The sequence below is a fragment of the Myotis nattereri genome (genome assembly GCF_964212035.1).
Source record: "Myotis nattereri genome assembly, chromosome: 2".
Taxonomy (NCBI): Eukaryota; Metazoa; Chordata; class Mammalia; order Chiroptera; family Vespertilionidae; genus Myotis; species Myotis nattereri.
This window is the reverse complement of record NC_138076.1, coordinates 91,490,255-91,515,731: the sequence shown is the minus strand read 5'-3', so window position 1 is coordinate 91,515,731 and position 25,477 is coordinate 91,490,255. Positions and strand designations below refer to the sequence as shown.

Below are 25,477 nucleotides of genomic sequence, written 5' to 3'. Positions count from 1 at the left end.
CCAGATGGGATGAGGGCAGAGGGGGAGGGTAAAACGGGTAAAAGCATTGCCCTGGCCAGTATGACTCAGTGATTAGACCTTCAGCCCACGCACCAAAGTATCTGGGTTGCAGTTTTGATCCCAGCCCTGGTCAGGGCTCATGAGGAGGCAACAAATTGATATGTCTCTCACATGGATGTTCCTCTCTCTCTCTCTCTCTCTCTCTCTCTCTCTCTCTCTCTCTCTCACTCCTCTCTCTCTCTCTCTCCTCGCTTCCTCCTATCCTCCCTCCCGTCCACTCCCTCTAAAATCAATGGAAAAAAATAGGGTGAAGGGATTAATAAGTACAAATCAGTACTTACAGACTAGCCATGGGACATAAAGTATAGCATAGGGAATATAGTCAATAATCTATAGTAATAAAAGCATAATATGCAAATCGGCCAAACGGCCATACAGCAGAACGGGACTGCGAGGGCCAAGGCAGCCAGGCCTACTCTTGCACAAATTTTGTTCATAGAGCCTCTAGTACTGTAACAACTATGTATGGTATCACATGGGTACTAGATTTATCCTGGTGATCACTTCATAAGTTATATAAGTGTCTAATCACTGGGTTGTACACCTGAAATTCATATAATATTGTACATCAACTATAAATGAAAAATGGGGGGAAAAAATTTTAAGTATAATACAATCACAAAAAATGCCAGCTAAGTCTTTAGGACCAAACTTTTACTCCCCATTATTTGTAACTATGCATTGAAAATTATATAAATAAGCAAATTTTACAGTTGCAACCCAAGAGATTAATAAACCAAACTACTTCATTTCGGTTAAAAGCAAAAATATACTAGGAGCTTCTATCAACTCTAATTACTAGAAAGTAGAAATTGCCCTTCCGTAGGACTTGCTTATACCTTTTTGAGGAACAATTTGTCATTTCAAAAGTTACAAGGTTAATCCCGTTTATAAGGCTGTCTTACAACACAAACTCAATAAAAGCATTTTAGTGAGGGTCCAGTTTATTACAAATAATAGTCCTTTTGAGTTTAAAATAATGTGGTTGCAATGTCTATCAATTAAATAAACAATTCAAACATTATAGAGCATACATAAGTAAAAATAACCATAATGTAGTTGACACTTATATTACAAGATACTCATATTAATATAAAAAGCAGGTTTCAAAATAGCATACACAGCATGATTACATAAGCATACAGCACGCACATGTCCATGCAAACACACACACACACACACACACACACACACACACAATACACCAAAAGTCATTATTAGTGGTTAGATTACTGATTATTTCAAGTTTCTTCTTTTTGCTTACCCACATTTAACAACTTTATCTAATAAAAAAGTTAAGAAAATTTATTACAGGCATATATAATGTCACATAACTCTAAAATATATATAAACTAGAGGCCCAATGAATGAAATTTGGGGGGAGGGGGGTTCCTCAGCCCAGGACCCCTTTGCTCCTAACCGCCCACCTGCTCATTCCTTACTGCTTGCCTCAGTGCTCCTTAGCGCTGCCATGGAGGTGGGAGAGGCTCCCGCCATCACCGCTGCACTCGCCAGCTATGAGCACAGCTTCTGGATGAGCCGTACTACCCCTGTGGGAGCACACTGACCACAGGAGGCAGCTCCTGCATTTAGTGTCTGCCCCCTGGTAGTCAGTACACATCATAGCAACCAGTCGTTCTGGTTGTTCTGCCATAAGGGTTGCTGGGTTTTTATATAAGTAACTAGAGGCCCGGTGCACAAAAACTTGTGCCCTCAGGGGGGGGGGGGGTCCCTCAGCCCAGCCTGTGCCCTCTAGCAGTCTGGGACCCCTCGGAAGACAACGACCTGCTGGCTTAGGCCTGCTCCCGGGGTGGCAGAAGGCAGGCCTAATCCCTAGGTGCAGCCCCTGGTTGGACTCAGAGCAGGGCCGATTAGGGAGTTGGGGCGCCGCCCTTGTCATGCACAGAGCAGGGCGGATTGGGAGGTTGCGATGCCACCCTCAGTCACGCACAGGGTAGGGCAGATTGGGGGGTTGGGGCACCGCCCCCTGTCACACTCTAGGCAGGGTCAATGGGGAGGCCGCGGCGCCACCCCGTCAGGCACAGAGCAGGGCCAATCAGGGGGTTGGGGCGCTGCCTCCTGTCACACACAGAGCAGGGCCCATCAGGGGGGTTGGGGCTCCGTACCCTGTCATGCACAGAGCAGGGCCAATCAGGGGGTTGGGGAGCTCGCCCCTGTCACTCACAGAGTAGGGCCGATAGGGGAGTTGGGGCACCACCCCCTGTCACACACAGAGCAGGACAGATTAGGGGGTTGGGGCGCTGCCCTCTATCACCCACAGAGCAGGGCCGATCAGGGGGTTGGGCTGCCGCCACTCTCACACTCAGGGCAGGGCCAATGGGGAGGTTATGACTCTACTCCGTCACACAGAGAGCAGGGCCCGTGGGGGGGGGGGGGAGGGAGGTTGGGGCGCCGCACCCTGTCACACACAGAGCCACAGGGCAATCAGGGGGTGTGGGAGCTCCCCGCTATCAAGCACAGAGCAGGGCCGATCAGGGGGCTGGGGCACCTTCCCCTGTCAGGAACAGAGCAGGGCTGATAGGGAGGTTGTGGCCCCGCCCCCGTCACACACAGAGCCACAGGGCAATCAGGGGGTTTGGGCGCTGCCCCGTCACGCTGATCCCGGTGCCGGGAGGCATATTACCCTTTTACTATATAGAATAGAGGCCTGGTGCATGGGTGGGGGCTGGCTGGTTTGCCCTGAAGGGTGTCCTGGATCAGGGTGGGGGTCCCCACTGGGGTGCCTAGCTAGCCTGGATGAGGGGATGATGGCTGTTTGCAGCTGGTCACACACCCTTCAGGGTGGGGGTCCCCTCTGGGGTGCCTGGCCAGTCTGGGTGAGGGGCTGAGGGTGTTTTCAGGCTGGCGGGTGACTGAAGCTCCCAACCGCTCCTTTTTTCTTTTTTTTTATTCTGGGCCAGCTTTGGTTCTGGCTCCAGCTCTGAGGCCTCTGCTGCTGAAAGAAGGTATCTGGTTTGTTTAGGTTCTATAATTGAAACACTGTATCAACTCCAGCTCTGGGCTGAAAGCTGGTTTCTGGGGTTTTGTTTAGCTTCTATATTTGTTACAATGTTTCAAACTGCAAGCTCAGAGGCCGGCAAGGCAGGCAGGGAACGTTAGCTTCCTCTGTCACTGAAGCAAGCAAGCCTCATGTTCAGTTTAAGCTGCCTGGCTGCCAGCCGCCATCTTGGCTGGCACTTAATTTGTATATCACCCTGATTAGCCAATGGGAAGGGTAGCGGTCGTACACTAATTACAATGTTTCTCTTTTATTAGATAGGATTTTTGTTAAATCAAACACATGCAGAAATATTCTTTTGTCCAAAAAGTCCTTGTATAATAAAAACCAACACTTTTGAGATGAAATTTAAAAATTTATTTTCTAAGAGTAAGGCATTACTGAATTACCAATATCTTAATATTAATAAGGTTAATAAACTTTAATGGTCAGAGTCCTACGGAACCATCTACTTTACACTCTGTGAGAAATTATTCAACACCACAGAGAAAAGATTTTATGAGTTCCATATAGAATAGAGGCCTGGTGCATGGGTGGGGGCTGGCTGGTTTGCCCTGAAGGGTGTCCTGGATCAGGGTGGGGGTCCCCACTGGGGTGCCTAGCCAGCCTGAATGAGGGGATGATGGCTGTTTGCAGCTGGTCACACACACACACATGTTACTATGAATGAGAAGTAAAACATACATAGTAGTGGCACTTAATTCTGATTGGTTTCAAAGGTTTGGGTTAATCTTGTGTATATAAAACCAAATAATTGAAAATATTTTTTAAATCTTTTTGCCAATAAGGTTGCCCTTTTCTAACAGCAAATATTTTATCAACTTAAGAGTAGTACATGATGCTACATTGGAGCATAATAGTTTTGATTAAGGAACTATTTATCTTGCCCTAGCCAGTTTTGCTCAGTGGATAGAGCATCAGCCTGTGGACTGAAGAGTCCCAAGTTCCATTCCAGTTAAGGGCACATGCCCAGGTTGCAGGCTCGATCCCCAGCAGGGGGCGTGCAAGAGGCAGCCGATCAATGATTCTCTCTCATCAATGATATTTCTATCTCTCTCTCCCTTTCAAGGGATCCCAAGGGATTGTGAGCTAAACCTGATAGACAAGTTTAGACTGGTTTCCTTCTACCACTTGAATAATTTTAACTACTTAAAGGTTGATCTAACGTAGGCATTTGATGAGTAAGTTCTTACCCTCTTTTGTTTTTTTTATTTAACATTTTTTCTGTTATAAAAGTAACAGTTAAAAAATCTGAAAAATAATTTTTAAACTAAAAAAGAAAATGAAATCAATCATAATCATACCAGAGTATATGTATACACACACACGTATACACATATATGTGTGTGCATATATGTGATGTGTGTATGTATGTGTATGTGCATTTGTATAATCTTTAAACAAAAAGAGGTCATGATATTTATAGTTAGTTTTTTAACATGCTTTTTTCCCTTAGCAGCCTATCATTAGCAATTCCTCATCAGGGCTGTCATATTTAATTAACCAATCCCTATGGTAGACATTCAGATTGCTTCCAATGTTTCTCTATACATAATAATACATAACATATAATATTGCTGAGATGAGCATCCACATTTGTTACATTTTTATACATCCGCTAGAGGCCCGATGCACAAAATTCATGCAAGAGTAGGCTGTTCTTTCCCCAGCTGCCAGCACAGGCTTCCCTCTGGCACCTGGGACCCAGGCTTCCCTTGCAGCCCTGGCTTCCTCTAGAAGGTCGTCCGGAAGGATATCTGGTCTAATTAGCATATTATACTTTTATTATTATATACTAGAGGCCCGGTGCACAAAAATTTGTGCACTCCGGGGGGATGGGGGGTCCCTCAGCCCGGCCTGTGCCCACTCGCAGTCTGGGGCCCCTCAGGGGTGACCACTTGCTGGCTTAGGCCTGCTCCCCGGGGGATTGGGACTAAGCTGGCAATCAGACATCCCTCTGGCAGCCCGGCAGCCCTCGGGGGATGTCCACTTGCCAGCGGGGAGCAGGCCTAAACTGGAGTCGGACATCCTTAGCACTGCTGAGGAGGCAGGAGAGGCTCCCACCACCACCGCTGTACTGGCAGCCATCAGCCTGGCTTGTGGCTGAGCAGAGTTCCTCCCATGTGAGAGCGCCCTGACCACCAGAGGGCAGCTTCTGCATTGAGCATCTGCCCCCTGCTGGTCAGTGTGTGTCATAGTGATCAGCCATTCCCAGTCCTTCTGCTGTTAGGGTCAGTTTCCATATTACCCTTTTATTATATAGGATAGAGGCCTGATGCACGGGTGGGGGCCGGCTGGTTTGCCCTGAAGGGTGTCCCGGATCAGGGTGGGGGTCCTGCTTGGGTGCCTGGCCAGCCTATATGATGGGATGATGGCTGTTTGCAGCTGGTCACACACCCTTCAGGGTGGGGGTCCCCACTGGGGTGCCTGACCAGTCTGGGTGAGGGGCTGAGGGCTGTTTTCAGGCTGGTGGGCGACTGAAACTCCCAGCCTCTCCTTTTTTCTTTTTTTTTTTATTCTGGGATTAATTTACCTTCTATAGCTGTCACTGGAGCTGAGAGCAGGCTCCAGCTCTGAGGCCGTTGCCAACTGAAAGCAGGTACCTGGGTTTGTTTAGATTCTATAATTGAAACTCTGTTGCCATCACTGGCCCCTCTAAGCTCTGAGGCCGCGCTGGCTGAAAGCAGGTTTCTGGGGTTTGTTTAGGTTCTATAATTGCAACATTGTTTCATCCGGAGCTCAGAGCTGAGCTGTGGCAGGCGGGGAATGTTGACTTCCTCCATCACTGGAGTAAGCAAGCCTCATGTTCACGTTTGATTCAGCTGCCTGGCTGCCAGCCGCCATCTTGGCTGGCAGTTAATTTGCATATCTTGCTGATTAGCCAATGGGAAGGGTAGCGAAGTTATGGTTAATTACCATGTTTCTCTATTATTAGATAGGATATTTCCCAAGGGTAAATTCCTAAAAGTGAAATAACTAGATGAAAGCAAAGAAATATTTTCTAAATCTTCTAGTATATGCAGCCAACTTGCCACTTTATGCTATTGATCACATTATTTTTTAAATTAGCTGAGGCTACAGAAGATTCTGTGAATGAAAACAAATAATCTATACTGATTATGAAAATAACAAATTATCCATCCATAATGGGCCCATGTCTGATCAGTAGAGGTTTAACTCCTGTCTCTCCTGATAACTATGTATCTTACTTAGGCAAGTCACTTTCTGAGTTTTTCTCAGTCAGTGAAATACTAACCTCGAACACCCATTGAGAGGATTAAATGAGATTGTATATAAAGCGCTTTATATAATAGGTGCTCTAGTTATTTAGAAATTTGTTTAACAATGTATTTCACACCCACAATGAGCCAGAAGAAACAAGGATGAGTAAGGCAGATTTCCTGCCCTCCTGGTCTATTAGACAGCCACTTGTGCACACTTGTCTGGGAAATGTGTTGGGATACAAAGCTCTGAAGGCTAAGCAGTCAAGGCAGCCAGTGAAAGATTTTGAAAGGAAACTTGATCAGACCTGGAAGCTGACTTGCAGCTTCCTAGAGTCTTCAGATGTGTGAGATCTGGAAGCCTTCCAACAGATGGAGGAGGCCAGGACACAGGACTTTCCCCCAGGACTCAGTCGGGCCCTCAGTCACACTAGTAACACCTCAGCAAGTGACTATTTCCAGCCCAGGGGCCACAGTGGTGAGCTGGCTTGTCCTAGAGTTCTGTTTCCATTTCAAGACACCTACACCCCTCCTTCACCACCCCAAGTGTTTAGAACAGTTAAGAATTCTTGACTAGATCAAAGGTCTCAACTCAACCAAGTTTTTCTTAATCCTCAGATACCTATTATCTACTTGTCTGCTAAACCAAGAAGCAAAACAATTTTAAGAGAAAAACAGAATTTGCTGGTTTAACAATCGTTTTTCATATACAGGTATTAATGGTTTTGATTTTTTATTATTTTAAATATATCAAAGTTACATTACGTGTCAGCCAAGATGTCCCTAATTTGCATGCTGGGATTCTACAGACTACAGTGTTGTGCTTTGCAAAAGCATGACTTCCAGAAGGGTGTGGCTTTGGAGGAGTCTCTGAAGACTAATCTAGCCTTGTCAGCTTTCAGTTCTGAGAGCGGGGCATCATCAGACCCGGGTTACTCAGGCTTCCCATTTAAAATGGTTCCAAAGGTGTAACCTTGGTTTAAAAAACAAAAACAGTTAGCTGTCACTCCAGCCAAAAAGTGCAAACCCGATTTGGAATCAAGTCAATACAAGTGCTGAGGAAGTAAATGGCTAAGTCCAAGCAAATTACTTGAGAAAAAGACCTGCCTCCATAATGGAGACAACACAGCACATGGAAAATGCCCAGAGGAGGAAGAGCCGGGCCGGCGGAGCCTCCGATCCCGGCCGCGGGGACCAGCCGCGGGGCAGGGAAGGTACAGAGGGGAGTGTCACCAGCAGAACGAGGACGGACGCAGAGCGGGCGACACTCCGGAAACGGACGTGGATGTTCCGTGCTCTGCTACTCCCAGCTCACACAGGCCAACCAGAACCGGAGGGCAGCGGCGGTCAGATGCAGTCCCCGCAGAACGCCGGCTTACAGCTGACACTTACCCCCGGGTTGCACACCCATCTCCGAAGGCGTACGCTTGGATTACGAGGCGCGGCCTGCTACACTGCATCACTCGACGACAAAACAAACGCTCAAAATCCCTTTCTAACGTAAATTTCTTTTTTAAAGAAAACTTTAGCTTTTTGGCGTCTCAACGAGACGAGACCTCTTTTCAGAAATCCACTGAGGCAATCGGCCGGCCGCTCCGGGGGCTGGGGCGGAACCCCCGCGGCGCCGGGAGGCCGCACGGCCCGCCCTCCCGGTGGGAGGGGACGAGACCCCGGCGGGGTCCTCACCAGCGCGGGGCACACGCCGACCCGGCGGCGGAGGACGGGTGACTCGGCCGGCGCCCCTCCCGGCCCGCGCAGGCCGTGCCATTCTAAGGAAGATTTTGGGGGGCAGAGGGGGTCGGCCACCGTGCGCGCCCGCCGGGAACCACCGGCCCGGCGTCGGAGCCAGTTCGGAGCCAGTGCGCAGCTCGGGCGGCGCCGACGCGCGGGGGAGGCCCGGCAGGCCGGCCGACTGCGCGCCGAGGACCGAGAGCGAGGCCCGGCGGGCCGCGCTGCCGCCCTACCTTCTCCTCGCCGTCGTAGATGCGCACCCCGCGCTGCTGGATCACCAGGGCCTCGTGGATCTCCAGAAGGCCGCTGGTCCACACGAAGCGGTCCATGCCTTCCGCCTGGCCCGCCCCACCGGCTCGCCCGCGCCGCCGCTCTCGGGCAGCTTGTGAGCGCTGGGTGGCCTGCACCGCCCCCTGGCGGCGGGCGGGGAGGGAGCGGCCAGCGGGAGCCCTGGGGAGTGCGCGGGCCCGGAGGTCCCCAGGGACGTGCCAGTGTGCCTGCAGCGCCCCCTGGCTGTCGTTCCGCCAATGGCCGGCGGGTTGTCCACCCCATCCTTTGTCCCCCAGAGGCAGGAACCCAGAGCTTACAAGGGACTTTGGTGGAGCCGGGACCGCAGTTTGGACTTCCTTATTGCTCATTATTCCTGCATCCCAAATGAATATTTATGGCCTGAATTGTTTTTACACAGCTGAAATGGAAACCGAGGGTCCTGATTTAATGTGTGATTTTGCTTTAATATGTAGCCCCAGCACTCTATTCAGTTTCTTTACAGCATGCCGTTAAATGTTAAGCCCTTACCTTAGTTATTAGTCCCTTGAGGCAGCAAGAGCAATGGCCATCCCTTGACGAATGGATGCAAGATAGGAGTTTGTTAAGCTAAAGATAACATCATGACCTGAGTTGTATTTCAGCTCCTGAAGCTGACGGACCCCCTAGCCACATCCTCATGAAACCAAACTGAAGGACACCAAAGGTGATCTCAAGACCTGAAATAAATGATTTACTGTCCTAAAATTTTTCTTCAATTACAGATATTCAATATTATTTGATATTAGTTTCAGGTATACAGCGTAGTGGTTAGAGTCTACCGTTAGACATTCATATAATTTATGAAGTGATCCCATTGGTAAGTCTAGTATCCACCTGTAACCATACATAGCGGTTACAATACTATTGACTATTTTCCCTATGCCAGTGGTCGGCAAACTGCGGCTCACGAGCCACATGTGGCTCTTTGGCCCCTTGAGTGTGGCTCTTCCACAAAATACCGACTTCTGCGCATGGGCTATGAAGTTTCAATCGCACTGTACATGTGCGCCCGCACGTGGTATTTTGTGGAAGAGCCACACTCAAGGGGCCGAAGAGCAGCATGTGGCTCGCGAGCCGCAGTTTGCCGACCACTACCCTATGCTGTACTTTACAGCTCCATGACTATTTTGTAACTGTAAACTTGTACTTCTTAATCCCTTCAAGTTTTTCACCCAAACCCCCAACCACCTCTCTTATCTGGCAACCATCAGTTTGCTCTCTTCTATTTTGTTTGTTCATTTATTTTTTTCGTTAAATTCTACATGTAAATGAAATCATATGGTATTTGTCTTTCACTGTCTGACTTACTTCACTTAGCATAATACCCTCTAGGTCCATCCCTGTTATCACAAATGGTAAGATTTCATTCATTTTTTATTATTATTATTGTTTAAAGTATTCCATATGTCTCCTTTTTCCCCCTTCCCCCGCCACTCCCAAGATTTCATTCTTTTTATGGCCGAGTAATATCCCATTGTAGATATGTACCACACATCTTTATCGAATTGCCCAATGATGGGCACTTAGGTTGCTTCTGTATCTTAGCTATCTCACCTAATAATATACAAACATGTAAATTGACTGTCCCTCTGCTATGCTCACCAGCCAATCAGGAGAGTATGCAAATTAACCCAACAAAGATGGCGGTTAATTTGGATACATAGGTGCGAAGCTGCGGAGCAGGAACGGCAAAGACTGAAGGCTCCGGCAAGAGCGAAGGCCTGGGTGCCGGGTGCTGGAGGAAGACTGGTGCCGGCAGCCAGGGGAAGGGAAGGCCTATTGCACGAATCTCTTCATGCAACGGGCCTCTAGTTATAAACAATGTTGGTTCCATGTGCACTTGAAAAGAATGTATATTCTGCTGCTTTGGGGTGAAATGCTCTAAAAATATCAATTAAATTCATCTGGTCTAATGTGTCATTTAAGACCACTATTTCCTTTTTTATTTTCAGTCTGGAAGATCAATACATTGATCACATAGTAGGGACATTAAAGTCTGCTACTATAACTTTATTACTGTTGATCCCTTCTGTTATGTCCACCAATATTTTCTTCATAGATTTAGGTGCTCCTATGTTGGATGCATAAATGTTTAAAAGGGTTATATCCTTTTATTGGATTGATCCCTTTATCATTATGAAGTGTCCTGTCCTTTTTTGTCTCTTATTATAACCTTTGTTTTAAAGTCTATTTTGTCTGATATATGTATTACTCCCCCAGCTTTTTTTTTTAATTTTCATTTGCATGAAATATCTTTTTCCATCCCTTTACTCTCAGTCTTTGTGTGTCTTCCGTTCTGAAGTGGCTTTCTTGTAAACAGCATATGTATTGGTCTTATTTTCTTACCCATTCAGCTACCCTATGTCTTTTGCATGGAGCACTTAATCCATTTATATTTAAACTGATTATTAATAGGTATGTAATTATTGTCATTTTATTACTTATATTTATGTTCTTTCCCCCTCCTTTTTCTTAAAGAAGTCCCTTTAGCATTTCTTGTAATACTGGGTGTTTTCTGCCACCTTGTCTTCCAAATCACTGATTCAATTCTCTGCTTCATTTAATCTGTTGATTCCTTCTAGTGTATTCTTTTTATAATATTTTTTATTTATTTTTTCAATTACAGTTTACATTCACAATTAGTTTCAGATGTGCAGCAAAGTGGTTAGAAAATCATGTACTTTACGGAGTGGTTCCCCTGATGCTTCAAGTACCTACCTGGCCCCATAAAACACATAATTATTACAGTGTAGTGTATTCTTTCAGTTATTGTATTCTTATTTCTGACTGCTTTTTTTTATTATTTCTATGTTCTTTTTTTATGCTTACTATACCTTTATTGAATTTCTCACTAAGTTTCTTGAGAATCCTTATAACCAGTGTTTTGAATTCTGTATATGGTGGATTGCTTGCCTCCATTCCATTTAGTTATTTTTCTGGAGTTTTCTCCTGGTCTTTCATTTGGGACATGTTTCTTTTTCTTTTTTCTTTTTTTTAATACGTTTTTATTGATTTTGAGAGAGAGAGGAAGGGAGAGGGATATAGAGATAGAAACATCAATGAGAGAGAAACATCATCAATCAGCTGCCTCCTGCACGCTCCCTCCTGGGAATTGAGCCTGCAACCCCAGCATGTGCCCTTGGTTCATGGGTCGACACTCAACCACTGAACCACGCTAGCTGGCCTGGGACATGTTTCTTTGTCTCTCATCTTGGCTGCCTCTCTGTGTTTGTTTCTATGTATTAGTTAGATCTGCTACATCTTCCAGTCTTGACAGGGTGGCCTAATAGAGTAGGTTTTCTGTGGGGCCCAGTGGCACAGTCTTCCTGATCACCTGAGCTGGGTGCTCCAGGCGTGTCCCTTGTGTGGGTTGTGTGCGCCCTCCTGTTATAGTTGAGCCTTGGTTGCTGTTGGCATGTCAGTGGGTGGGGTTGAGGCTGACTGGCTGTAAGTTTTGGCTGCAACCACCCCATACAAGCTGCTGGGGTGGGGGGCTGATTCCACAGAGCAGGACTCACCCCAGTGGGCTCTGATGTCTGCTGAAAGCACCCTTCTGGTGTGTCACTTGTGTAGCTAATTGGGTAGTGCTCTGTTGTCTGAAGCCAGCCACTGAATGTGGCCTCTGTTTCCGGGGCCTCTGGTGTTGGCCAAATTCAGCCTCTGACAGCCTTGGCACTACCTCATAGGGGCTACAAAGTGCTGGGCCTGGAGATGAGTGGAAGAGGCCATGCTATGAACTGAGGCTGGCTACCACCAGTACCAGCCTCAGGCCACTCATCAAATGAGCTTGCTGAGGTCTGCTGCCACCTGCTGGCTGCTTACAGGACTCAGCTATTGAAAGAGCCCCAGGTGGTATGCAAGTTCGGTGAGGCAGGGTCTCAGGGAGTCACCAGGGTGGGACGAATGGTGTTCACCAGGTTAGTGCAGATTCAGATTTGGCTGTGTGAGAGAAGAGCTCAATACAGAGGCAATGGTGGCCGTCCCTCCAGCCCTTACCCTGAAGCCATACAGCTCAGTTTTCCCTGTATGTCTCTGGTCCTCCCTCCCCCAGCCCAGCCCAGCCCAGCCCCTATCTCTCCCTGGAGTCCAGGGTGAGTGCCTATGAGAGAGTTAGCCTGTGTGAGGGCCTTTTAGGAGGACACCTGGGTTTCCCTCAGCCTTCCATATCATCCGGGAGAATCCCCACTGATTTTCACAGCAAGATGTTGTGGGGCTCCTCTTCCTGGCATTGTTTCTCCGGGATGGGGAGCCAAGTGTGGGGCTGGGACCCCTTGTTTCTCAGCAGGAGACCTCTGCCACTGAACGATCCCTCCCAATTCTCAACTGCCACAACTGGCTATGAAGCCAGCCTGGTTAATGTCTCCACCCACTCCTACCCATCTCAAAGTGGCTGCTTCTTTATATACTTAGTTACAGGACTTCTGTTCAGGTAGTCTTTGGATGGTTCTCTAGGTTGACTGTTCTATAATTTACTTGTAATTAGAATGTGGTAATGGGAGGAGGAAAGCACAGAGTTTATCTATATTGTCATTTTGACTGGAACTCTTCCCCTCACCTCATTCTTGAATCAGTTTTACCCATGATCCCAAGCCCCTTACTCAGGATGACTTGTGATTATTTTTACTCTATAAAGTCTCTTTCTTGTCTGTAAGCCATCAGGGAGTTGGGTATTTTGGAGTAGGAACTCAACCATTCTCCAGCTTGGCACCAATCCTAATAAGTTAATTCTTTTCACCACTGTAAACTCCTGCTTGTACATTTCTTTCCATTTGTGCACACAGGCAAGCGAACTCTGGTTCAGTTCCATGACAAAAGCTCAAGTCTGTTGCCCCTAACAAAACCTGGAGACAAGTTTTAGGAGGTGAGGATTAGAAGAAGTTATTCATAAATTCTAATTTAGGAGGATCTGATTGGGTGATTCTGAACTTAGTCAATTGAAGTAAGGTATGGGAAGAGCAACATAAAATACAACGGAGTTCCAAGTTGGCAGGGTTTGATTGGTTGAAGTCATGCATTCCTAGCGGTGTTTGGTTTTCTTTCCAACTGGGCAACAGTTTCAGGCACCCCTCACTTTGAAAATGGGTCTAAGAATTTTAGGGAGAGAAACCAAGATGGCGGCATAGGTAAACACTGGAGTTTGCTGCCTCGAACAACTACTTCAAAAATACAACTAAAAGAACGGACATCATCCAGAACCACAGGAAGGCTGGCTGGGTGGAAGTTCTACAACTAGGAGGAAAGAGAAAAGGATACCGAGACCCAGAGGAGGCGCAGTGCTGAAGTAAAATACTAAGGTGCGGAGTGCATGCGGAGCGGGCTGGCGGCTGAGGGCGTGGTTGTCGTTTTCAATGGGGAGGGAGTCTCAGGCTCTGAGCTCCAGCTCCGGGCAAGTCTCTAGGGACCCAGACTAATACAGGAGAAGCGGGACTGTCTGGCATCCCTCAGAACACTAGGGCAGCTTTCTCTCCGTGGGGCTTGCATCGATTACTGACACTGAGAAGCGGAGCCTCTGAGGGCAAGACTGAGAGCAGCCATAATTGCTAATCCCACCCTGTTGATCCCGTGGGACCCGCCCCGTCCAAGCCCTGCAGGGAGACTTTTGATAGATAGCCTCAGGCAAAGGCTAGATTAGCACCTCCCTAGAGATCCAGGAGCCAGGAAACCCAGAGTTCAGAGTGGACCATCCAGTTTGCAGCTCCGTGGAACCATAAAAGACACACTCAGGGGGCAGACTCAGTGAGCACCAAAGCCCCATCGAAGCAAGTCTAGCCCCAGAGGGGTGTCTCCAGCACAGAAGTTCTCCCACTGCAGACACAGCTGATTCTCACAGCCAATTGGCCTGGAGGTCAATTCCTCCCAGTGATAACTACAACAATCAAGGCTTAATTACAACAAGACTGTGCACAAAGCCCACAAGGGGGTGCACCAAGAGTGTCTACCTCAGGTAATTGGGACACTTAGCACAGAAAGGCACTCTATCGACACGGCGAAGCATAAAAAATGCCGAGACAAAGAAACAGGACACAAACGACAGAATTGGACGAAAGGAAACTGCTGGATATAGAGTTCAAAACCACACTTTTAAGGTCTTTAGAGAACTGTCTAGAAGCTGCCAATAAATTTAATAAGGCCCTCGAAAAGACTGGTGAGACCACTGATAAATGTAGTGAGATCTTCAAGAAGACTGGTGAGACTGCCGATAAATGTAGTGAGATCCTCAAGAAGACTGGTGAAACCCTCGATGTTGTGATAAAGAACCAACTAGAAATTAAGCATACACTGACTGAAATAAAGAATATTATACAGACTCCCAACAGCAGACCAGAGGATCGCAAGAATCAAGTCAAAGATTTGAAATACGAAGAAGCAAAAAATACCCAACCGGAAAAGTAAAATGAAAAAAGAATCCAAAAATATGAAGAAAGTGTAAGGAGCCTCTGGGACAGCTTCAAGCGTACCAACATCCAAATTATAGGGGTGCCAGAAGAAGAGAGAGAGCAAGATATTGAAAACCTATTGGAAGAAATAATGACAGAAAACTTCCCCTACCTGGTGAAAGAAATAGACTTACAAGTCTAGGAAGCGCAGAGAACCCCAAACAAAAGGAATCCAAAGAGGACCACACCAAGACACATCATAATTAAAATGCCAAGAGCAAAATACGAAGAGAGAATCCTAAAAGCAGCAAGAGAAAGAAACTCACTTACCTACAAGGGAGTACCCATACAACTGTCAGCTGATTTCTCAACAGAAACTTGGCAGGCCAGAAGGGAGTGGCAAGAAATATTCAAAGTGATGAATACCAAGAACCTACAACGAAGACTACTTTATCCAGCAAAGCTATCATTCAGAAGTGAAGGCCAGATAAAGAGCTTCACAGACAAGAAAAAGCTAAAGGAGTTCATCACCACCAAACCAGTATTATATAAAATGCTGAAAGATATCCTTTAAGAAGAGGAAGAAGAAGAAGAAGGTAAAGATACAAATTATGAACAACAAATACACATCTATCAACAAGTGAATCTAAAAATCAAGTGAATAAATAATTTGATGAACAGTATGAACTGGTGATTGTAATAGAATCAGGGACATAGAAAGGGAATGGACTGACTATTCTTGGGGTGGGGGGAAAGGGGTGTGGGGGTGAGGGAAGAGATTGGACATTAATTGTGCATCTATGGATGAGGACAGTTGGTGGGGAGTGAGGGTGGAGGGTGAGGTGGGAACTGGGTGGAGGGGAGTTATGGCGGGAAAAAAGAGTAACTAATGTAATAATCTGAACAATAAAGATTTAATTTAAAAAAAAAAAAGAATTTTAGTTCCATGGAAGTGTAATTTTTGGTTTCATCAAGGTCTTGAGGTCACACTGGAGTCACTTAACTGCTAACTGCATTGGCTAGACCATTTTCAGCTGATGTTAGCCAGTTATGGTTGATGCTACAGAAGGGTTGGAGCGCAGCCTCTCCTGTTTTCTACAAGATACTTCAAAAAACTTCCAGTATCACCAAGGAAAAGAAACATGATTAGGGTCTGGTGGGTGTCCGGTTTCAATTTCTAAATATTGGAGACTGAATTTGTATTTTCAACAGTGACCGTTAATTTTTTCCAATTCTTCTATTGAAATTCTTTTATTTATTTTAATTTTTAGTTTATTTTTTAATATATTTTTTATTGTTGACAGTATTACAGATATCTCTCATTTCCCCCCTCATCATCCCCCTCCTCCCAGCCCCTACCCACCCTCCCAGGTCTTCACTACTGTATAGCCCATGTCCATGGGCTATGAATATCCTATCTAATAAAAGAGAAACATGGTAATTGGCATACGACCACTACCCTTCCCATTGGCTAATCAGGGCGATATGCAAATTAACTGTGAGCCAAGATGGCAGCCGGCAGCCAGGCAGCTTGAAACTAACATGAAGCTTGCTTGCTTCAGTGACGGAGGACTCCAACATTCCCCACCTGCCGCTGCAGGCCTCTGAGCTGCAACTCTAAGCAACTATGTTACAAATATAGAAGCTAAACAAAACCCCAGAACCTGCTTTAGTCCTTCAGCCAGCAGGATCGCAACATTGTAAGCAAAGGCCAGAAACCTACTTTCAGCAGCGGAGGCCTAAGAGCTGGAGCCAAGCCTCAAAGCTAAAGCTGGCCCAGAATAAAAAAAAAAAAAGAAGAAAAAAAAAAGGAGCGGTTGGGAGCTTCAGTCACCCCCAGCCTGAAAACATCCTCAGCCCCTCACCCAGACTGGCCAGGCACCCCAGTGGGGACCCCCATCCTGAAGGGTGTGTGACCAGCTGCAAACAGCCATCAGCCCCTCACCCAGCCTGGCCAGGCACCCCAGTGGGGACCCCCACCCTGATCCAGGACACCCTTCAGGGCAAACCAGCTGGCACCCACCCGTGCACCAGGCCTCTACCCTATGTAGTAAAAGGGTAATATGCCTCCCAGCACCGGGATCAACTGAGCCGCGAGGCCTGCCGGCACCGGGATCAGCGTGACAGGGGGCAGCGCCCAAACCCCCTGATCGCCCTGCGGCTCTGTGTGTAACAGGGGGCGGGGCCACAACCTCCCTATCCACCCTGCTCTGTTCATAACAGGGGAAGGCGCCCGAACCCCTTGATCAGCCCTGCTCTGTGCCTGATAGGGGGAGCTCCCCAACCCCCTGATCACCCTGCGGCTCTGTGTGTGACAGGGTGCGGTGCCCCAACCCCCTGATGGGCCCTGCTCTGTGAGTGACCGGGGGCAGTGCCCCAACCCCCTGAAGGGCCCTGCTCTGTGCGTGACAGGGGGTGGCGCCACAACCTCCCCATCGACCCTGCCTTGAGTGTGACAGGGGACGGTGCCCCAACCCCCCAATCGGCCCTAACCTGAGCGTGACTGAGGGTGGCATCACAACCTCCCGTTCGCCCTGCTCTGTGCATGACGGGGCGGCGCCCCAACTCCCCAAATGCACCTAGGGATTGGGCCTGCCCTCTGACACCCGGGAGCAGGCCTAAGCCAGCAGGTCGTTATCTCCTGAGGGGTCCCAGACTGCGAGAGGGCACAGGCTGGGCTGAGGGTCCCCCTTCCCCCCCCCCCCGAGTGCACAAAATTTTGTGCACCAGGCCTCTAGTCTATAATAATAAAAGTGTAATATGCTAATTAGACCAGACAGCCAAACGACCTTCCGGATGTCATTCTGGACATCCTTCCAGATGATGCCACAGCAGCGGGGGCTGAGGCAGAGGTGGTTAGGGGCAATCAGGCAGGTAGGCAAACAGTTGGGGCGATCAGACAGGCAGGCAGAGTAGTTAGGGGAGATCAGGCAGCCAGGCAGAGTGATTAGGAGCAATCTGGCAGGCAAGGCAGAGGCGGTTAGGGGCAATAAGGCAGGCAGGCAGGCAGGCGAGCAGTTAGAAGCCAGTGGTCCTGGATTGCAAGAGGGCAGTCGGATATCCCCTGCGGGGTCCCAGATTGCAAGAGGGAGGAGGCCAGGATGAGGGACACACACACACACACACACACACACACACCCGCCCATGCATGAATTTTGTGCACCAGGCCTCTTGTAAGTATATAAGTTCTTTGGTTTATCTCTTCTAGTCCCCCACACCCCACATCAAGATATGTCAGTCTGTTCCATGCTTCAGGTCTCATTTTGTTGGTCAATTAATTTTTTTTAATATATTTTTATTGACTTCCGAGAGAGGAAGGGAGAGGGGGAGAGAGAGGAACATCAATGATGAGAGAGAATCACTGAATGGTTGCCTCCTGCATGTCCCACACTTGGGATCCAGCCTGCAACCCAAGCATGTGCCCTGACCAGGAATCAAACTGTGATCATTGCTTGACCCTTGAGCCACGCCAGCTGGGCAGGTCAATTAATTTCGTTTATTAGATTCCACAAATAACTGAGATCATGTGATATTTGTCTTTCTCAGATTGTCTTGTTTCACTTAGCATAATATATTCCAGGCTTTTCCAAAGGGTAAAAGGTCCCTCTTTTTTATAGCTGCATAGTATTCCATTGTACAAATGTCCCACAGCTTTTTTATTCATTCATCTACTGATGGGCACTTGGGCTGTTTCCAAATCTTAGCTATTGTAAATAATGCCACTATGAACATAGGGTGCATATATTCATTCTGATTGCTGTTTTGGGGTTTTTATGATAGATTCCCAGAAGTGGGATTGCTGGGTTAACCAGAAGTTCCATTTTTAATTTTTGAAGAAACTCCATACTGTTTTCCATAGTGGCTGTACCAATATGCATTCCCACCAGCAATAAATTAGTATTCCCTTTTCTCCACATCCAACACTTGTTGTTTTCTGACATTTTGATGATAGCCATTCTAACAGGGCTGAGGTGATATCTCTTTGTGGTTTTAATTTGTATTTCTATGGTGATTGGTGAGTTTGAACATTTTTTTTCATATGTCTCTTGGCCATTTGTATGTTCTCTTTGGAGAAATGTCTATTCAGGTCTTCTGCCCATTTTTAATTGGATTATTCGTCTTCCTTTTGATGAGTTGTATAAGTACTTTATATATTTTAGATACTAACCCCTCATTAGATGTATCATTGGCAAATATGTTCTCCTCTACAGTGGGTTCCCTTTTCATTTTGATGATAGTTTCTTTCTGTCTGGTATTCGCTGGCACCCTGCCCCGGAGTGAAAGGACCCCCTCCCTCTCTTGGGCCGGTGAGAAGCTGACCTGTCCACACTGACGTCTGAAAACCACCCCACCCCGGTGAAAAATCCCTGCCGGACAAACGGCTCCCAGACAATGGCCAAACCGCAGGACAGACCGCAGGTTTCACCTGACCCTGGAAAGCCCCGACTGCCACCAGTTTCGGCCAGCAACAATTGCCTCAGAAAAGTATAAAACCTTGCCCCTGCCCAGGTTTGGCGCGGCTTCTCCGGCTCCCCTCTCTGAGCCGGTGAACCCGCCCGTGTGCTCCCAATAAAGCCTGTTTAATTTGGTCTCTGTTTGGACTCACGGTTTTTCCTTGCGGCGGCGTAAAACCTAAGACTTTCGCTGTGCAGAAGCTTTTTATTTTGATGTAGTCCCATTTGTTTATTTTCTCCTTAGTTTCCTTTGCTCTAGGACAGTGGTTCTCAACCTTCTGGCCCTTTAAATACAGTTCCTCACGTTGTGACCAACCATAAAATTATTTTCGTTGCTACTTCATAACTGTAATGTTACTACTGTTATGAATCGTAATGTAAATATCTGATATGCAGGATGGTCTTAGGCGACCCCTGTGAAAGGGTCGTTCGACCACCAAAGGGGTCGCGACCCACAGGTTGAGAACCGCTGCTTTATGTAGTTAGATATAATTTACATCCAATAAAAATTTTTAAATATACATGATGAGTTTTGATTATAATCATTTATCCATAATCATGTATAAGAATATTTTAATCACCTTAAAAAGTTTCCCCTGGCTCTTTGTATTCAATTTCCTCCCCCAAGTTCTTGGTCTCTAAGAACTACTAATCTGCATTTTATCACTATAGTTTTGCCTTTTCTAGAATTTCAGGTAAATGGAATCATAAGGTATTGTAGTTCTTTGTCTCTGGCTTAAATGCAATGCCATGTTTTTATGACTCATCCAGTTGTTGCATTTCTCAGTATTTTGTCCCTTGTTATTGCTTAATAGTAGTCAATTACATAAATCTTTAACAATTTGTTTATCCATTCATCAGTTGATGGAGAATTGGTTACTTTCTGCTTAATCTTTAGTATGTGCATAGCCAATTGTCCCAACACCATTTTTTGGAAAGACTATCCTTCTCCTCCATTGAGTTGTCTTTGAAACTTGTAGAAAACTGACTGACCATAGTGCCTTGAGTATATAGGGTGGGGCAAAAGTAGGTTTACAGTTGTTCTATGGAAAATAATAAATAAGAACACAAGAATAAACTCTTGTGTTTTGAGTACTCTTAACTGTAAACCTACTTTTGTCCCACCCTGAATTTCTGGATCTCTATTGTATTTCATTGATTTGTTGTTCTTAACACCAATGCCACACTGTCTTGGGTTACTGTGGCTTTATAAATACATTTTGAAATCAGGTACTGTTTGTTAGGTCGGAGAGAGCCCAGGATCAGATACATGCAGACATGTGATGAGACAGTGGACTTCCCCTGGGATTTCTCACAGATCAACGTGCCAGACACAGATACAGGCTTCTCCCTGAATCCACAACGACCCCCCACACAGATACTGACTCATTCCTGAATACCTGGCTGACCCCCCTGCAGCTGAAACTTCCTCAACTGAATACCTCAGCTCATGTCCCCGCCCCTCACCCAACCACAGTATAAAAAAAGCGCCCCCCTCCCTGTTGGTGTAAATCCACTGCCCTGTCCTTGGGGTACGTGGGTCTCCCGGGGACGCAGAAGTAAACCTTTTCCTTTCCTTTCTTTTCTGATTCACTGGACTCTATTTCTTGTGCCGTCTCCTGAGCCACCTAACCTAACACTGTTAATCTTTCAATTTTGTTCTGTTTCAAAATTGTTCCTCTCTAGATCCTTTACATTTCCTTTTAAATTTTAGAATTCAATGTCAATTTCAATAGAAAAGCCTTCTAGTTTTATTTCGATGGGATTGAATAAATCTACTTGGAGAGAATAGATATCTTAATATAGGATCTTCTAATCCATATGTATATTCTCTACTTCACTTATTTAGGGTTTTAATTTCTCTCAGCAGTATTTTGTACTTTCTACAGAATAATTTTGTCAGAGCCTCCTAACTTCTGAATCCAAAGGTTCCTTTTCAGTCCCAATCCTACCTGATCTCTTTAGCACCCAACACTGGGCTATTCCCTCTTTCTTGAGGTTCCTTCCTCCATGGAATTCATGTCCTCATTGAGTCCCCGTTTTCTTCTGTCCCTTGTATTGCTCTGCCCTGTTCACTCTGCCCTGTTCTTTCCCTATTTCACATGAACACAGAAGGAACAACTTAAGCTGATCATCAATACTTCAGGTGACTACAGTACTACAGTTTCATGGTCAGCTGTATTGGTGAAAACTGTTAGGTTAGGTGGCTCAGGAGGTGGCATAAGAAATAAAGAATCGAGTGAATCAGAAAAGAAAAGAAAAGAAAAGAAAAGAAAAGAAAAGAAAAGAAAAGAAAAGAAAAGAGAAAAGAAAAGAAAAGAAAAGAAAAGAAAAGAAAAGAAAAGAAAAGAAAAGAAAAAGGTTTATTGCGTCCCCGGGAGACCCACGGACCCCAAAGACAGGGCACATGGATTCACGCCAACAGGGAGAGGGGTGTTTTTTTTATACTGCGGTTGGGGAGGGGCGTGGACATGAGCTGAGGTATTCAGCTGAGGAAGTTTCTGCTGCAGGGGGTCAGCAAGGTATTCAGGAAGGAGTCAGTATCTGTGTGGGGATCATGTTGATTCAGGGAGAAGCCAGTATCTGTGTCTGGCACGCTGATCTGTTAGAAATGCCATGGGGAGTCCATTATCTCATCACATGTCTGCATGTATCTGATCCTGGGCTCTCTCCAACCTAACAAAAACCTGTTTGGAAGACTGCTCTTTGGATCTTTTAGAAAACAGTCTGTTCTCCTTTCAACAATTGTGGAATTGTGGGAGGATGACTTTAAAAAGATACCATTGTAGAAGTAGTAAGTGAGTCCAGAGCTAAGATAAGAATTACAATGTTGGAGCCAAAACTGGTTTGGCTCAGTGGATAGAGCGTCGGCTTGCGGACTGAAAGGTCCCAGGTTCGATTCCGGTCAAGGGCATGTACCTGGGTTGTGGGCACATCCCCAGTAGGAGGTGTGCAGGAGGCAGCTGATCGATGTTTCTCTCTCATCGATGTTTCTAACTCTCTATCTCTCTCCCTTCCTCTCTGTAAAAAATCAATAAAATATATTTTTAAAAAAAATTATAATGTTGGAAACCTAGCAGTTTTGTAGGTTTTTCTACTCGGCATCTCAGTCTATTGAGATCTCCAGCTATTTATTTATTTATTTATTTTTATCTTTATTATTGAAAGTATTATATATGGCCCCCTTTTACTCACATTGACCTCTTCTAGCCCGAACCTTCCCCCCACCCCAGGCCTTCACCACCCTATTGTCTGTATGCATGGATTATGCATATATGTATACAAGTTCTTTGGTTGATCTCTTTCCACCCACCTACCCACCTTTCCCAGCCTTTCCTCTAAGATTCAACAGTCAGTTCCATGCTTCTATGCCTCTGGATCTATTTTGCTCAGTTTATTTTGTTCATTAGATTCCACATATGAGTGAGATCATGTGATACTTATCTTTCTCTGACTGGCTTATTACCATCAAACCAGCACTGCAAGAAATGCTAAGGGCAATGGACACAGACAACAGGGGGGTGAGGGCGTGAGTGGGGGGAATGGGGAGTAACATGGGGATAAGGACACATATGTAATAACTTAATCAATAAAAAAAAATTTAAAAAAAAGAAATGCTAAAGGGACTGTTGTAAGAAGAAGAAATAAAGAGAAGAACATAAGCATAAATAATAAGAATGGCAAAAATAAGAACCTATCTACACTAATAAAAGAGAAAGATGAAAATTGACCATACCTTTGCAATGCCCACTAGCCAATCAGGAGTGAGTATGCAAATTAACCCAACAAAGACTGTGGGTTCATTTGCATACGCAGGTGCCCAGCGGCTGGGGGTGGGGCAGGACACAGGCATTCCATACCGCCCCAGTCGCTCCGGGCCTCTGGGCAGTGTGGGAAGGCGGAGAGGCGGCTCCAGCCCGAGAGAAGGCAGTACCGGCAGCCAGGGGAAGGAAGGCCCATTCTTGCACGAATCTTCGTGCATTGGGCCTCTAGTCAACAAGAACCTTAAATGTAAATGGCTTACATGCTCCAATCATAAGACATAGAATAGCTGAATGGATAAGAAAACATGATCCATATATATGCTGTCTATAAGAGACCCACCTCAGAACAAAGGACTCACACAGAATGAAAGTAAAGGGATGGAAAAAAAGTTTCCAGGCAAAAGGAAATGAAAAAAGAAAAAGCTGGAGTAGCATTACTCATATCTGACAAAATAGACTTCAAAATGAAGGCTATAATGAGATAATGAAGGCCACTTCATAATATTAAAAGGATGGATACAACAAGAGGCTATACCTCTGGTAAACATATATACACCCAATATTGGAGCATCCAAATATATGACAAAAATCTTCTGGAGGATTTTAAGGGAGAGAGCAACAACAATACAAACATAGTAGGGGACTTTAACACCCCCCTGACATCACTGAATAGACATTGTAGAAAAAAATTAACAAGGAAACAGCAATCCTAAATGACACACTAGATCAGATGGAATTAATTGACATTTACAGAACATTTCATCCCAAAGCTACAGAATAGATATTCTTCTCTGAACCACGTCCAGCATGGCCAGGGGTGAACCTGAGGAGGGGCGGTGAAGGATTAAAGAAGACAGACAAGATAATACAGTTGGGGCTAGGTAGGTTCACTTGTGCCTGGATGAGGACACAGTGACACAGCCTGTAAGCCGAAGCTTTATTTTATAGTCAGAGCACACAAAGCAAAACAAGGGAAGTGGTCAACATGTTTACAATGTTCTTGTGAGTTTCACCTTATTTTGGCAGCACTTGCTGTACCTCCTACAGCCCATTAGCTACCTAGGAAGGACAAGGGAGGACTATAAGGTCAAGCTTAATTATGCTAGGAGGGTTCTGCCCTCCAAGCTGGGACTTGTTTGTGGCCCTGCCACAGGTCAGTCTGAGGGTTAACCCTATAGCCGCTCCCTACACTTCTCAAGTGCACATGGGATATTTTCAAAAATAGACCATACGTTAGGACACAAACTAAGTCTCTATACGTTCAAGAAGACTGAAATCATATCATGCATCTTCTCAAATCACAATAGCATGAAATTAGAAATCAACTACAATAAAACATTCAAATACATGGAGGCTAAATAGCATGCTATTAAACAATGAATGGGTTACCAAAGAGATCAAAGAAGAAATTAAAAACATCCTGGAAACAAATGAAAATGAACACACAACCGCAAATACATGGGACACAGTAAAAGCAGTCCTGAGAGAGAAGTTCATAGCATTATAGGCCTACCTCAAAAAACAAGAAAAACATTTAATAAGTTTTTTAACATTACAACTTAAAAAAAATAGAGAACAATAAGAAAAGCCCAGTATAAGTAGAAGGAAGGACATGATAAAGATCAGTGCAGAAATAAATGACATAGAAACTAAAAAAACAAAAACAAAAACTATACAAAAAGTCAATAAAACCAAGAGATGGTTCTTTGAAAAGATAAAGATGGTTCTTTGAAAAGATAAACAAAATTGATGAGCCCTTCACCAGACTCATCAAGAACCCAAATAAACAAAATCAGAAACAAAAGAGGTGAAGTAACAACTGACCCCCACAGAAATACAAAAGATGGTTAAAAAAAAAAATAATACCATGAACGACTATATTCCAACAAACTGGACAACCTGGATGAAATGGTCATATTCCCAGAAAAATACAATTTTCTAAAACTCAATCAGGAAGAATCATAAAACCTGAATAGGCTAACTACTGATGAATTGAAGCAGTAATAATAATTAAAAAAAAAAAACAAAAAAAAACTTCCAGGAAACAAGAGTACAGCTTTCCTTTTGAGTCATTTCCTTTTATTATTATTTATTTTATTTTATTTTTTTACTATGCCACTTAAAAAAAAAAATAATACTGGGCCTGGCTGGAGTGGCTTAGTCGGTTGAGCATCATGCTGTGCACTGAAAGGTTGCCAGTTCCATTCCCAGGCAGGGCACATTTGATCCCAGGTCCCAGCATGTATGGAAGGCAACTGATCCCGTTTTCTCTCTCACATTGATGTTTCTCTCTCTCTCTCTTTCCCTTCCTCTCTGTAAGTATGTCCTCAGATGAGGATAAAAAAAAATTGAAATTAACATAACATAAAATTAACTATTTTACAGTGAACAGCTCAGTGGTATTAATATGCTCATAATGTTGTACAACCACTACTTCTATCTAGTTCCATCACTCTAAGTAAAACCCTTTATCTATTAAGTGGTCTCTCCCCATCCCCCTCTACCCCAGCCCCTGGCAAACACCAATCTGTGTTATGTCTCT

The 25,477-nt window shown here is 45.4% G+C and overlaps 1 protein-coding gene across 3 annotated transcripts in view; it reads right to left on the bottom strand.

The window, feature by feature from the left end:
- Positions 1-8,443, bottom strand: part of VPS36 (vacuolar protein sorting 36 homolog) — a 46,267-nt gene extending 37,824 nt beyond the window's left edge. For all 3 annotated transcript variants that reach the window (XM_081082819.1, XM_081082820.1, XM_081082821.1), the window contains exon 1: positions 8,265-8,443. In XM_081082819.1, the coding sequence (XP_080938945.1) occupies positions 8,265-8,360 (96 nt within the window). In that variant the 5' untranslated portion in view covers positions 8,361-8,443. The remainder of the gene's footprint in view (positions 1-8,264) is intronic.
- Positions 8,444-25,477: the final 17,034 nt, after the last annotated feature.